At 44.0% G+C, this 16,101-nt stretch overlaps 1 protein-coding gene across 6 annotated transcripts in view; it reads right to left on the bottom strand.

Annotated features, from left to right (window-relative positions):
* Kansl3 (KAT8 regulatory NSL complex subunit 3) overlaps positions 1-16,101 on the bottom strand; it is a 40,341-nt gene that overhangs the window by 14,633 nt on the left and 9,607 nt on the right. For 5 of the 6 annotated variants that reach the window (XM_026414060.2, XM_026414063.2, XM_026414059.2 and 2 more), the window contains exons 4-9: positions 7,017-7,107; positions 6,705-6,890; positions 1,546-1,677; positions 1,218-1,334; positions 884-985; positions 714-785 (exon numbers count right to left, since the gene is read on the bottom strand). In XM_026414060.2, the coding sequence (XP_026269845.1) occupies positions 714-785; positions 884-985; positions 1,218-1,334; positions 1,546-1,677; positions 6,705-6,890; positions 7,017-7,107 (700 nt within the window). The remainder of the gene's footprint in view (positions 1-713; positions 786-883; positions 986-1,217; positions 1,335-1,545; positions 1,678-6,704; positions 6,891-7,016; positions 7,108-16,101) is intronic. The other variant, XM_077794289.1, reaches the window with a different exon arrangement.

Raw genomic sequence — 16,101 nt, 5'->3', positions numbered from 1 at the left:
TCCACCAGACTTGACTGACTGGGGCTCTGGACACATCAGGGGTATTTACACAAACTGTGGACACGTAGTACAAAGGAAGGGACAGAACATGAACACAACATCAAATTCCAGAGCTATTAATTTGTGCCTATGAGATTAATTTTTTTAGTTGGGAGAATCCTATGGTACTTATACATGGGAAAAAAGGAATCCAGGAGTTCTTGTGTGTGTGTTTTTTTTAAGAAATGCTGAAATGTGTAAAATGAAAGATATGATATTTTCTTCAAAATAACCTGAGTGGTAGAGAAAGCAGAGGCAGGGGAAAGATGGAGCCAGCCTGCCATGAGCTGGTCACTGGTAAAACTGGGCAAGAGGTCTGTGGTGTACTCACCAGCTTTTCTCTGCTTTGGTTCCTGCTTTTCTACAATACAGTTAAAATTTCTACAATAAAGTTAAAAAATAAAGTCTGGGCTGGGGCTGTAGCTCAACTCCAAAGTGCTTGCCTTGCACATGAAGCACTGGGTTCAATCCTCAGCACCACATAAAAAAGTAAAGTTATTTTTAAAAACTTTAAAAAATAAAACAACTACAGTTTTGTCTTTTACAGTTAAAATGCAATCATACAGTAATCATCTGGCACTGGGACCAAAACGCCATGAGGCCTCCACGGTGGCCCTCAGAAGCAAGTAGAACTGTACCCCAAGACGCCTCCAAATGTGACGGACACCACTTACCTGACAGGCCACCAAAGCTCCTGTGTTCCAGCCGATCAAGATAATGGGCTTGTGTGGGAAATGGCTGTGAATCTTCGTGGGAAGAGAAAGACGACAGTGAGGAGGAGGCTGCGCTGGGGCAGACCCCCAGCACACCGGCATCCAGGCCACCCGAGGCGGGGCATTCTCACCTCCAATACTTTGCTTCTCACCGCCCCGATCATATGCTCAAGGCACTGCAGAAGGCCCACCCCACTGCCGTTGTTCAGCAGATGGGTGGCGACAGGAATGACCTAGAGGAAAGAAGGGCACCATGCCATAGCGGTAAGTCCAATCTCTCATTCTGCCTACCCTGCTCTGAATCCCTCAACCTCACAGCAAGCGCTGTTTGAACACCAGACAAGAGCCCTGGACGGCATGCTCCTCGTTTCAAGTGTGTCCATTTTGACCACCCAATGCGCTGCTTCTCTTCCAGCCTCCAAGACCCTATTCCCACCGGGAGCCGTGCTCTTGCCCCCCACAAACCTTGCCTAAGCAGGACAGCTGAGACTGCCAGAAGCGGTGGCGGCGTGAGGTGGGGAACGCAGAGCTGGAGGGGCCCGAGGAGGCGATGAGGATCAGAGGAGAGCCAGGGAGTTTGCTCTGAGAAGAGAGAGTCCCACCTGGTGAGTGAGAGACTCATCCCAACCCCCAGGACTGCCTCTCTAGGCTGAGCACCCAACCCACGACCTTTGTTTATGGAACTATGTTAGGCACTGATAGGAGAGTGATTAAGGGAAAGGTTACATCCTCCCCAGCCAGGGCTTGAGTCAGAACATCTCAATGCCAGTTATGGCTGAGCCCCTCGACTCACTGGCTTGTTATGAGAAAGCACCCCCACAGCAGGGTCCCAGGGCCTCTTCAGCAGCAGTGACAAGGCCTCAGCTCCTGCGGCCCCAGTCTTCGTGTTGGACGACACAAGCATGCGGTCAATCAAGGTCGGGATCTAGAAGGAAGAAGTTGGAGATGCTTCAGTGTGAAGCACAGGTACAAATAAGTGGCTACGTGAAGCTGCGTGAAAAGCACACCCCCGGTGTGTAAGGACAGTGGGTGCGCTCCTTTTGAAAGCAAACTGGTGAAATGCATCTGGGACCTTAGTTTATTCTCATCACTGTTCCAAACGATTTTACTTCTGAGAACCTTCCCTAAGGAATTGTATCAAGCCAGGCATAATGGTGCATGCCTGTAATCCCCAGCAACTTGAGAGGTTGAGGTCGGAGGATCACAGGTTCAAAGCCAGCCTGAGCAAGTTAGTGAAGTCCTAAGTGACAGAGCGAGACTCTGTCTCACAATAAAAAAATTAAAAGGCTGAGATGTGGCTCGGTGGTTAAGGGCGCAGGGAAGCAGGGCTGCCCCAGGTTCAATCCCTGGTACCAAAAAAAAAAAAAAAAAAAAAAAAAAAAAAAGAAATTATATAAAAAATACACACACACACACACACACACACACGAGCAAGGAGAGCTTTGCACAGAGACAAATTCTCTGTCAACAACAATCAAAACACAGAAACAACCTAAATGAGTAGCTAAGTAAATTATCAACCTAACTAGATATTATGGATTATTTTCTTTTTGGGTACCATGAAGTAAACCCAGGGGCACTTAACCACTGAGTCACATCTCCAGCCCTTTTTACTCTTTATGTTGAGACAGGGTCTCGCTAAAGTTGCTTGAGGCCGGCTTTGAACTCACGAAGCTCCTGGCTCAGCCTCCGGAGCTACGGGGATTACACAAGTACACCATCATGCCCAGCATGGATTATTTTCAAATACTTACTAAATCAAGTATAACCTACAGAAATAATTGGTATCAGGCCTTGTAGCCATGCTGTAATCTCAGTGACTTGAAGGATTCTAAGTTTGAGGTCAGCCTGAGCTATAAGACCCTGTCTCAAAATTCAAATAAATAAAAGGCTTGGGGATACAGGTCAGTGGTACAGCACCCCTGGGTTCAATCCCTAATATTGAGAGACAGAGAGAAACAGACAGAAAGAGACAAAGAAGGAAGAAATATTTTTGCTAAAATGCTATAGGTAAGACTTTCTACTCAGAAAAAAAAAGGCTTATGTAAAACATGCCAAATATCAGTATAATAATGATCACCGTGGAATTATGGGTGACTTTTCTTTGTATATTTTTGTATTTTCTAAATTTCCTCAGTGAACATTTGCTGATTTTATAATTTTTTTTTAAGAAATTGCATTTTCTTCTGGAGTATAGCCTTCAAGTTGTGGCTTGTTAATGAAACCTATTATTGTGTTCAAAAAACACATCCAACTATATTGTGTATATCATGATTTATACCATATCCTGTTTTTTACTAGCCACCAAAGATGTGACCTCGGAGATGTATAAATATAGGTTTAAAACATGCTGATGCTTACACTGCAAAGAACTATCTGTGTGAATTCCACACTGCCCACAAGAGGCCAAAGTGATCTCATGGAAGGAAAAGGTTTTTACATATTGGAGATCCTTTTCAGAAAGAAAAAGTTTTTGAGAGATTGGAGAATGAAAAGTATCATGGTTTGATGCAGGTTGTTAGACTTCAGAGATACCAGGAAAAGATAAGCCACTCTCAATTTGAAGAGAGAGAAACCAGGGGCTCAGTGACAGAGCACTTGCCTAGCATTTACAAGGCCCTAAGGTTCGATCCCCACCCAGCACTGCCAACACAAAAAGAGATTAAAAAGACTTTTGCATGAGAAATTAGGGGATATAATTATGAGAACGTTTTAGTTCACTTAGAAAATAAATATGCAGCCAGGTGTGGTGGCATATCCCTATAATCCCAGCAGCTTGGGAGGCTGAGGCAGGAGGATCGTAAGTTCAAAGCCAGCCTTAGCAACTTAGTGAGGCCCCATTTCAAAATGAAAAAATTTTTAAAAAGGGCTGGGGATGGGCTGGGGATGTGGCTCAAGCGGTAGCGTGGCTCGCCTGGCATGCGTGAGGCCTGGGTTGGATCCCCAGCAGCACATACAAAGATGTTGCGTGTGCCAAAAACTAAATAAGTAAATAATATGCAACAGCTGCTCTTACAAAGCACCAGGCTAGGGGCTGGGGATATGGCTCAAGCGGTGGCGAGCTCGCCTGGCATGCGTGTGGCCCCGGTTCGATCCTCAGCACCACGTACAAATAAAGATGTTGTGTCCGCTGAAAACTAAAAAATAAATATTAAAATTCTCTCTTTCTCTCTAAAAAAAAATAAAAATAAAACAACAACAACAACAACAAAAAAAACAAAGCACCACGCTAGTCCTGTAGAGGAATTTAACCTGTGAGGGTGAGGAAGACAGACACACAACTAACGTGGGCGCAGGGAAGCAGGGTGCTAGCTGTCATGGAGCAGTGGAAACCCCACACTGCTGATTCCTACCATCCTGTGGAGAAGGGGCGGCTCACAGGCAATTCTCATCTGAAGATGGCAGCTCGTGAAGTGAGACAGGCGTAAGGAACAGGCAGGATTCCAAAAGATGAAACAGCACCAGAGGCAAGAACAGGTGGGGCTTATTCGAGGCACAGGTGGACTCAAGTGGAGGATCCGCTTGAGTGTAAAACTAGTGACAAAGGCTAACCCAAACTACCAAAGAACTCCACCCCAAGCTGGCTAGGCCTGCAACTCCCTCTCTGCTCAACACTTGGAGGCAGTGGATTCGACCCAGGCTGACTTCAAGAGCGTTGCCTGGCAGCAGAGTACACCTGGAAACTCCAAAGCCTCGAAGCTCCCCTTCTGTCAACAGTAAGTAACCAACAACTGACTCTTCCACTTGATGCTACAGGAAAACCAAGCTCCCTGCCTTTCCAGCAGTGCACTCCCTCTTGGCACACAAGCAGGAGGCTGCGCCCAGACCTTCCCTGCCCTCTTTATAATGGAGCCAGTGGAGACGGCAGGTGGGCCAAGAGTAAGATCCCCATCAGCTGCATCTTAACACCAGCAGGTACTTTAAAAGCAAAAGAACTGGGCTGACATTGTGGCTCAGTGGTAGCGCATTTGCCTAGTATGTGTGAGGCACTGGTTTGATCCTCAGCACCACATAAAAATATATAACTAAAATAGAGGTATTGTGTCCATCTACAATTAAAAAAAAAAGCAACAGAATCCCATAATCATTTATACCCTTTGAGAAACAACCAGAGTGTGAGTGAGTGACATAGTCTGGCAGTAGAGGAAGCACCACGGAGAGCATACCCAGTGGACAGCGCAAGTATTGGGAACCCTGCTGACTAGTATACCAGTGAAACTTGTGCCATTCCAGCAAACCAGCAGCGTGGCTACACAGTGCTCACCGGTGGAGCCCCTCATGCTCACCTGAATGCACCTCATTCACACAGGCCACACCCAGCTGGGGACTTACACGGGGAAGAAACACAAATTTGCTTTAAACCAAGGAGAATCAGCAGGGCGTGGTGGGGCATGCCTGTGATCCCAGCAACTTGGGAGGCTAAGGCAAAGGATCAAAGTTCAAAGCCAGCCTCAGCAACGTAGTGAGACCCTCTCTCAAAATAAAAAAATAAAAAGAGTTTAGTGGTTAAGCACCCCTGGGTTCAATCCCATTACCAATAAATAAATAAAATAAAGCCAGGGGAGTCAGACTGTAATCATGCTGGTTATGGCGAGCAAGGCAGAGCCACCAATGCCCTGGGCACTACTGGCCCTCATCCCCTGGAGCATACATACCACGGCTGCACCTCTACCACAGGAAGAATGTATTTATGAACAGGCCACTCTCTGCCAGGGGCTACCTTGGTCCCAGCCCACCTGTGCCCAAGTCCAGGTCCATTTACCCCTAGGGAAGTCTGGGGTCTATTTTCATTCATCTCGTTCTCCACTAGAAAATAAGGTGCAGCAGAGCAGGGAGCAGTTCTGCTTTATGCACACCACTAAGTGAAAAATTTAGGGTCAAACTTCCTACCATAAAAACATGAACATCTCTAGTCCCGAGTTTTATACAAAGCCTGTCTTCTGTAGCTTTCTAACAAACTCAGCATCTTGAAACTTAAAGTCAGGTCAAGAGACAAAGTTTTTGGAGTATGGCTGAAGGGCGCTACTGGCCAAGCAACTTTGCACCTGCCTGAAAAGGAAAAAGAAAATCTACTTAAAAAAAAAAAAAAAAAGTTGATGTAGCTCAGAGGTAGGGCACTTGCCTAGCACACGTGAGGCCCTGGGCTCCATTCCCAGCTCTACGAACTGATACAGGTTGTCTGAGGCTATTTTGATTTGGGGCAACGTACCTCACACATTTCCAGAACCTACAAGGGTACTCCTTAACAGTTCCTGTGAGCTAACTAAGTGCTAAAATTTTGCACCACTCTTTCTTGATGAACTAATTTAATTCTCACAGAAATCGCATATAGATATTGTTATCAAGGATATTTTGGAGGAAACTGAAGTACAGGTCTCAGCTTTCCCTGTGGGTCAGTGGTAGGGCTGAGACAGTTAGATGACTGGCCTTTAGAACCTGCTGTCCACCACACTGAGGCCCAATGCAGCCATTAACATCACAATAAGGGAAATAGGTGAACATTGTGCAATGCTAGGTAGGTAAGACCACAGGGGCAGGAAATGCTGCGCTTGTAATCAATTATTTCAGCTCAGGTGTTGTAACTGAAGGCTCATCCCTTGACGAGGAGAGACTGAGGGCAGAGTACCCCTCACTCTTAATCCCCCTCTTGCCCCTTATCAACACTGCCCCCGGTACACTTTCATCTCTTCCACTACGTTCAATGACACAGGCCAGGAGCTGCAAGGCTATGAGTACTCTGGTTTTCAGGTCCCACACTCATCCTGGAGATGGCATGAAGATGTTTACACCAGACCAAGTGTAAATTGATACCTTATCTCCTACTTTTAATAGCATACCAGCTAGCCACGCCCTCCAAACTGACCAGGTAATGACCTCGCCAAACCCCATGTCTGAACCCACATCAGGGACTGGCTGACCCCAACACAGGGCAGACGCCAACCACAGCCTTACCTTCCCTTTCAGTGTCTGCAAAGCATCCAGGTAGGCGGCCAGCATGGGCAGACTCAAGGTCTCCACCAGGGTCGTGTGCAGCCACTGGATCAGCTTGGTGTCCCAGCTCACACTGGCCAGGGCCTGCCGCACACGCCTTGCACACTTGTCCACGGCTACACGGCGTAGCACTGGCTCATTACAAGCCTGAAAGATGCAAAAAGAAGGAACAAGAGTTCCACTTGGTTAGCAAATGGGAGATGGGTACAAATCAGTCAGCCAGAGAGGCCTGAACTAGGAAGAGCCCACCTGGGCGGATTTCTGATGTCTTACCCCTTCATTGGCCAAGCGGGCAAGTCGGTCAGACTGCAGAGCTTTGAGGATCTTGTTGAATAGCTTGTTCTGGGCCATTGTCCAGCCAGTCCTATAATGGAAACTCTGAGGAGTTAAGGTCAAACCCTAGGGACAAGACTCTGTCATCTTTTTTGATCCCATTATGAGAGAGTATAACCTGAGGTAATTTAGTCAAAGACTACTGAGGTAAAACACAAGATTCTGGTCCCAATCTTGGCAATGAATCACCTCAGCACACATTTGAATTAATCTTACCTACTACAAGTCAAGACCAGTCACAGATGAAGTCTTTTAGTGCTACCAAAGCTAATTATTTATCTAATGGCTAAGATACTCACTCTAACAAATGAAGACAGGTCTACACCAGTGTGTAGATCTATTTGAATTTCACAGGTTGTACATTCCACACAAAACCAGAAGGATCAGCAAGCATTTTAGTGTACCAAAACCTTAGACTATGGTAAGAAGTCTACTTAAACTAGCTTTAAAAACAAAACAGCAGAAATGTGACCAATGAACAGACTATTCTCCCAGTCCCAATTTTACCCTACACTAATCTCTCCTCTTTTTCCATATTTTTAAAATTTTTTTCTTCTATGCCACAAAATTAGTGAACTTATGTTCTGTGTAAGTTAACATTGTTATCCCAGCGTAGGACACCAGCATACACAGGCCAGCTGCTTACTAACAACTTTCTGTCCTCCTCCAACACAGCAATACACCCTGCAGTCAGGAATCTACCCCACTGTTCTCATCCCCACATCACTGCACCTAGACAGAAGTGTGGATCCTGTTACCTTTCCCGTCACCCCACACCAGGCAATCACAGTAGACACTCTAATTCAGACCAGCAAGCCTCCTAAAGATAAAGGCAACAGAAGACACCCAATCAGAGCCGGGCGAGGTAGGGCACACCTGTAATCCCAGCAGCTCGGGAGGTTGAGGCAGGAGCCTCAGCAATAATGAGGCACTAAGCAACTCATGAGACCCTGTCTCTAAATAAAATACAAAATAGGGCTGGGATGTGGCTCAGTGGTCTAGTTCAATCCCCAGTACCAAAAAAATGATACCCAACCAGTAATATTTTTCTAGTGACCCTCCCTGCCATTAGAAAAACTGCTCAATACATTATTTCTTAAAATATCAGTGGTTGCTAGACCCAAACAAGATAAATCAAAGTAGTATTTCTTGTCAGTAGGAGGATAAAGTCACAGAGTAGGGCTGAGATAACCACTAGCCAAGTAGAAAATAGTGATCAGTCTCCCTGGATTGATAGCTATCTACCAATCTCAGAATCAGGCCTTTGCAAGAATGAAAGAAGACAAAGCCTAAGAAACCTAGAAGACAAAAAAGAAAGAGAGATAAATGTAACTTAGTGAGACCCTGTCTCAAAATAAAAATAATGGCACTGCTTAAGCAGTTCAATCTCCAGTGCCAAAAAAAAAAAAAAAAGAGGCTCCAAAAAATTAATACAATAAAGTATTTGGGTTGGGGCGATAGCTCGGTGGCAAAGCGCTTGCCTAGCATGTGTGAGGCACTGGGTTCTATTCTTTTTTTTTTTTTTTTTTTTTTTTAGAGAGAGAGAGAGAGAGAGAGAGAATTTTTTAATATTTATTTTCCATTTCTCGGCGGACACAACATCATTGTTTGTATGTGGTGCTGGGGATCGAACCCTGGCCGCACGCCTGCCAGGCGAGCACGCTACCGCTTGAGCCACATCCCCAGCCCTGGGTTCAATTCTTAGCACCACATAAAACTTAACAAACATAAAGGCATTCTGTCCATCTGCAACTGCAATAAATAAATAAATAAATAAATAAACAAACAAATAAAAGAATAAGGTAGTCAACAGGTAAATAACATGAAAAAGCAAAGGCAGGTCACAAAACAGTACAATTAACCCTACCTCAAAATTAAACAAATGCAGATTAAAATAAGCTTTTTTTTTTTTTAACCTACTGAATAGATAAAAATAAAGTTTAATACTGGGTTATGAGGTGTAAGTAGATTCCTCTATATTTTGTTGTTGGAAATAAATAAAAAGTAGTACCTCTGGAATGTCAGTGGGAAAATGAATTTTGGAAGGTCAATCAAAACGCTGAGTCAGGGCTGGGGGGTGGCGCTCCATGGCAGGGCACTTGCCAAGTGAGCCTGCAGCCTTGGCGATCTGATCCCAGCACCACACACTCAAAATTCTAAGTCAGATCATATCATTCCTCTGCCCCGTCCTTCAGGGGCCTCATTTCAATCAGCTAAAATCTCGAGTCCTTGCAATGGTTGTGGAGCTCCCACTGCCTCTGACCGCATCATGACTTTCCTCGCTCACTTCGCTGCATTCAGGGTCTCCCCACTCCCCACTCAGGACCCCCCACTCCCTGGTTTCATATACACCAGGTGCAATCCTCTAGCAGACTGGGCCCTTCTGGTTCATTCCCTGAACTGAAACAATGTCTACCTCAGGTCACATTCATATGTTCATGTTACCTTGCAGGGAGGCTTCCGCTAAGCTCTCCTATTTAAAACTGCAACACCCTGATCCCAGCCTGGAATTCTCTAACCCTGTTTCAAGCGGAAGCTGTATCACCATTTCCCATTCTAGCCACTATACTGGAGTTCAGTTTGTCTCCCTTTGCTACAATGTAAAAGCCAAGCTGGCTGGGACTTTGGTCATTTTAAGTCCTGCCTCCCCAGCACATAAAACAGCCTAATGGGCTGGAGTTGTGGCTCAGCAGTAGAGTGCTTCCCTTGTACGTGTGAGGAACTGCGTTTGATTCCCAGCACCACATATAAAGAAGCAAATAAAATAAAGGTCCATCAACAACTAAAAAAATTTAAAAACAGCCTAATATCCCAGGAGTTAACATCTGCTGAATAATAATGGCTGAACTGTGTCACGCTGCATTCTAAGCTCTGCAGTGAGGTCCAGACTTAACCTTCACCCACTGTATCCCACCTGACAAATGGGTACCAAGCAGCAGAGAGGAATGGAGAAATAAAACTTGTGCTCCATCTTCACCAGACCAAGGTGGTCAAACTACCAGAAAAGCTGCACTCCAATAGCCTCAATTTCTCTTACTTTATCATATAGCAAGCTAGCATCCTTTCCATAACACCACTGTGCCCTATGAGACAACCTAATTTCTACTGGCCATGGCTCTAGGAACATCAGAGGACAAACTACTCTTTGTAATTTAATCTGTACAACTATTTGTGTTCTGTGAGCAAATACTCACTAGAAAGGAGGAAAACAATTCAACACCTTTCCTTCAGCAAAATAAAATCTCCACCTTCTACATCTCCAGTTTACAACATGATCCAGGAGAATGCTAGCTCTACCCAGTTCTCCAATAAAGAGCTGGCCACGTGCCCTGGATATGGACTAGATGATTCCTAAATCCTCCAAATTTCAGGTTCACTCTGATCACTGATAATGAGAACAGCTGAAACCCATGATCACAGAGACAAAACCAGGCAACTCTTTTTCAGAAGCAACTTCTATCTATATTTAAATCTTTCCTCACTACAGCTAAATCTTTTTTTGGGGGGTGACACTGGGGATCAAATCCAGGGATGCTCTATCACTGAGCTGTATCCCAAGCCCTTTTTACCTTTTATTTTTGAGACAAGGTCTCACTAAGCTGCCAAGGGTGGGCTTGAATTTGTAATCTTCCTGACTCAGCCTCTGAGCAGCTGGGATTATAGGCATGTGCCACTGTGCTCCAGTGCTAAATCTGTTAAACCTCCAAAGCCATTCGCTCTTTTGTGATCCTTCCCCCTGCCCCCAGTGGCGTATTAGAAGCAGTCTTAGGTTTCTGGGGATTGTCCTCTTTTTCCTTTTTACCTAGTTATTTTGACTTTATTTCTATTGCTTCATCAGGATCCACCCATTTTTATTGTGGTTTGATGCTCAGAAATGATGGACTTGGCCTGCCAGATACTATGACACATGCCTGTAATCCCAGCAGCTCAGGTGGCTGAGGCAGGAGGATCTCGAGCTCTAAGCCAGCCTTAGCAACTCAGTGAGGCCCTGAGCAACTCACCAAGACCCTTTCTCTAAACAAAATATTTTTCAAAAAGGCTGGGGATGTGGCCCTGTGGTTAAGTACCCCTGGAATCAATCCCTGGTACAAAAAAAAAAAAAAAAAAAAATTCTGGACTTAGGAGAGGGGGGGTGAATGCTTCAATTCCATGTTAGGACCCCGGGAAGGTATGCTGGGACCAGTAACTTCAGACCACCAGTTCATAATCCTGTTTTCCTTAACGTTTCTGCAACACAGAAATTCCATGAGTAGCAGCTCTTATGTCCAGTGATCCTCAGGTGGTCTTGTGGATTGGGTGGAGGCTGGAGGAGACAGAAGGTGCTCACAGATAGTGTGAAAAAGCTCCCTGGAGAAACATGGCTCAACCCCCAAGTAACATACCTCTTTGTTTTTAATGCGAATAAGTCCTACCCTATTTGTAGGCATTTGGGGTGCGTCTTTTACTATGATTTAGGAAAATAAATTTCTTGAACTGGAAATAAAAGACAAAGGTTACCTGCGTTAAAAGTGAGCTTCCAGTTCTGTGAAAGTACAAAGAACCTGCAACATCACAAAAGTGGGACTGTATTCATAGCCTTACCTCCAGTAATAATGCTCATTTATAACCAACAAGAGTAAGCAATAAATATGATTTTTCCACGTTCAACAATGTCTGGAACTTTCTCAAAGTCTTTAATCACACTGCAAAATTTAGCTTCAAGAACAGAAAATGAGATAGAACTGATTTATGAAATACCAACAGCATTTCCAAAATTATCCTGTTCTTTGTCATGTAACAGGAGATTTTTCCCTATTTGTTTTTCTTACTCTACATCTATTCTAAAACCCAAAAAGATGAGAGCAAGGAAAATGATGTGAATAAAAATCTAGAAAGCTACTTGAAAATCACCACTGTACACTAGTGACAGCTGAAATTAAATTTAAAACCACAATGCTGAGAGTCTAAAATCCCAGGAAAAGGTCTTAGGATTGCTGCTGTATATATAACAAAGCAATCTCAAGAACTGAACATGTTCTCTATATTTTGTTGGCTTCGTGGGAGGCTGGAAAATTAAGTGGGCAGAAAAAAATGATCTACCCCAAGATTAAGATAAAGAGCATGCAAAAGATATAATTAAGGAAAAATTTAAAAACAGGAGACAGAATGTTAAATACAAGTCTAAACAGTCAAATAGCTGATGGGAACTGTGGTGAGTCAACTGCTTCCCCCTGCGCCCTGCCTTGACCTGGACCTATTCAATTTTCATGAGTGCAAAAATGCCTTTTCTTCATTTCTTAGAAGAGATCAGATCATCTTTTGTTTTCCATGCTCTGACTGATTCTGAATAACATGCTGACCTCTGGCCCAGTCAAAGCAGCCAAAATAGCACACTGGTCCTAGAAAAATTTGACATTTTCAAAGGTAATTATTTCTCTCATACTATTTTCAGGGAGTCTAATTTAACATTAAAATGTTTAAAGGTTTTTTTTTTTTTTTTTTAAACCCAAAGTCAAACAAGAATAGACAAAGAATATCAGAGAAACTCAACAGGCCCCATTCACACTGAGGAAGTGGGGAGAGAGCAGAAAGCAGGTGGGGGCAGGGAGGGAGGGAAAGAAACAACTTGGACAGAACAAAATTCTGTGCCAATATCTCAGGCACAGAATTTCAACCTTCCACCTCAAACTTCTACACAGACACATACGAGACTGAGATGTAAATTTAGAGAAAGTTCAGAAAAGGAGAAGTGGGAGTGTGAGCTGGAATTCAGAAGTTCGGATTTCTAAGACAAGACAGCCTGCTTTCAAACACTAGATTCTTTCAGCAAAATGTTGGATATGTCTCAAAATCCCTCTGAACAGATGCTGAGAAGTATCACGTGTAAGAGTATTTTGTTAAATATCTTCTAAAAATTGTAACCAATAAAACTTGCCATTGGGGCTAGGATTGTGGCTCAGTGGTATAGTGCTCACCTAGCCATGTGCAAGGCCCTGGGTTCGATCCTCAGCAACACGTAATAATAAATAAATAAAATAAAGGAATTGCGTCCAACTACAACTAAAAAAAATTAAAAAAAAAAAAAAAGAGGGGCTGGGGATGTGGCTCAAGTGGTAGCGTGCTTGCCTGGCATGCGTGCGGCCCGGGTTCGATCCTCAGCACCACATAAAAACAAAGATGTTGTGTCCACTGAAAACTAAAAAAATAAATATTAAAAAAATTCTCTCGGGCTGGGATTGTGGCTCAAGCGGTAGCGCGCTCGCCTGGCATGCGTGCAGCCCGGGTTCGATCCTCAGCACCACATACCAACAAAGATGTTGTGTCCGCTGAAAATTAAAAAAAATAAATAAATATATATTTTTTAAAATTCTCTCTTAAAAAAAAAAAAGAGGGGCTGGGATTGTGGCTCAGTGATAGAGTGCTTGCCTTGCATGTTGAGGCACTGGGTTCGATCCTCAGCACCACATAAAAAGTAAATAAATAAAGGTATTGTGTCCATCTACAACTAAAAAAAATATTTAAAAAAAAAAAAAAAGAAACTTGCCATCTGACACTCTCGGAGAGGGAGGCAAGCTGAGCCAGCGTCCTCAGGATGGCCCCGCTATGCCAGTAAACAGAAACCATTTCCAAAGGTCCTCCAAGGCACACATCTGGGGCACACAGGCTCATGGCCCAGACCCTCTTTATATTCCTCTTTAAGAGAATATAAAGTACTTATGTTAGGGCTTCTGGGCCATACAGTCTCTGCCACAACTATTTAACCCAATGATTGTGTACAAAAGCAGCCATGGGCAATACTTAATGAATGGCATGACAATATTCCAATAAAAGTTACTTTATGGGCAATGAATTTCATGTGTCATAAAATACTATTCTTCTGATTTTTTTTTTTTTTTTTGCAAGCACTTAAAAATGCCGTACAAGGCCGAGTGCGGTGGCACATACCTGTAATCCCAGCAGCTCGGGAGGCTGAGATAGAAGGATTGTGAGTTCAAAGCCAGCCAGCCTCAGCAATGGCGAGGTGCTTAGCAACTCAGTGAGACCCTGTCTCTAAATCAAATACAAAATAGGGCTGGGGATGTGACTCAGTGGTTGGGTACCTCTGAGGTCAATCCCTGCTACAAAAAAAAGGACCAGACCTGGCCTACGGCTGATTTTGCCAACTCCTGATCTAAGACAAATCAAGCAAAGAGAAAGATTTAAACCATTTCACAAAATATCCACCATTCCTAGAGAAAGTCAGGGTCAGGTAGCAGTGACAGTGAAATCTCACTTTTTATACAGTAAAGGTTATCTGAAGGCAATTTCTACTGAAATAATTCAAGAAGGGAGACAAAAGCCCTAACAAAGAAATTAAGTTTCTGACTCCACAGATAAAAAGTGATCAGTATGCTCTCTGGGGACAGAAATCGAGAGTTGCAGGGAGCTGTCCATGGAATTCTCAATGTGGGAAACTGTAATTTTACATGACTTTATGCAGAAAGAAAGGAAGCAGCAATTTAACAATCAAGTCAAAGGAAAGCTCAGCAACAAGATGATTATAATCAGAGCAGAGGAGCAACAAACTCCAGATAGGCTACGAATTCAGGGACAGGATGAAAAAAAAAAATGGTGATCAGTGAAGCTGAAGCTAATAAGGACCATCAGATAATAACACCAGCCAAGTGCAAAACAGACCTGTCTGAAGAGATGGTTTACAAGCCTGTTGCTAATGGGGGGATACTTCCAAAATCTTTTCAAATATAAAAAAAAATCTGAAGTAAGGACTTCATATTGGAGGCCTCCACGGAGACTAGAGGAAGGCAAGCACATGATGAGAATCTGTCAGTGTTTCTCTGCAGGATGGGCCAATGAGGGGGCCCTGGGCCCTTGGTGTGCCCACCTTGGTTAGGGCAAGATGCACTGGCACCCAGTCCTCCTGCCCCTGCGCACGCACTCCACCCACCTACCACTCCAGAAACAGAATGGCTTCCTATACTTTCCTCTGAGTACAAACACTCTGGCCAGGCCACCCCCAGTGTCTCTTCTACTTGGAAGTTTTCTCTCTCCTTATAAATTATAAGCCGGTATTCCCATGTATTAAGTCTCTAATGACTTTGATAAGCATGAATAGTCTCCAAAAAAGTCTTTTATTTGGGGGGCTGGGGATGTGGCTCAAGTGGTAGCACGCTTGCCTGACATGCTTGAGGCCCGGGTTCAATCCTCAGCACCACATACCAACAAAGATGTTGTGTCCGCCGAAAACTAAAAAATAAATATTATTAAAAAATTCTCTTAAAAAAAAAAAAAAAAACTCTTTTATTTGATACCGGGGACTGAACCCAGGGCACTAAATTACTGAGCACATCTCCAGCCTTTTTTTTTTTTAAATGTTTATTTTTTAGTTTTAGGTGGACGCAGTATCTTCACTTTATTTTTACGTGGTGCTGAGAATCGAACCCAGTGCCTCACGCATGCTAGGCGAGCATGCCACCACTTGAGCCACATCCCCAGCCCCTATCTCCAGCCCTTTTAAAAAATATTTTGTTTAGAGAAAAAGTCTTGCGAAGTTGCTTAGTGTCTCGCTAAATTGCTGAGGCTGGCTTTAAACTTGCAATCCTCCTGCCTCAGCCTCTTAAGCCACTGGGATAACAGGCATGTGCCACCACACCTGGCTCCAAAAACCTCTTAATCATAACCAAGGTGAAATGATAAAAACACCTGGTAGAGCCAGGTGTGCACGCCTGTAATCCTGGTGGCTTGGGAGACTGAGGCAGGAGGATCACAAATTCAAAGCCAGCCTCAGCAACAGTGAGGTGCTGAGCTACTCAGTGACACCCAGTCTCTAAATAAAATACTAAATAGGGCTGAGAACATGGCATGTGGCTCAGTGGTCCAGTGCTCCTGAGTTCAACACCTGGTACCTCCCCGCACCACCACCACCCCCTCCCCCCGCAAAAAAAAAAAACAAAAACAAACCCTCACCTGGCAGTTTTCCCTTGTATTTTCTAGAATGCACACCAAGGACAAGGCAGTGGAGATGCACACATAATCATAAGCAGAGGCT

The sequence above is a fragment of the Urocitellus parryii genome (genome assembly GCF_045843805.1).
Source record: "Urocitellus parryii isolate mUroPar1 chromosome 12 unlocalized genomic scaffold, mUroPar1.hap1 SUPER_12_unloc_3, whole genome shotgun sequence".
Lineage (NCBI taxonomy): Eukaryota > Metazoa > Chordata > Mammalia > Rodentia > Sciuridae > Urocitellus > Urocitellus parryii.
This window is presented reverse-complemented; position numbering and strand designations above follow the sequence as displayed.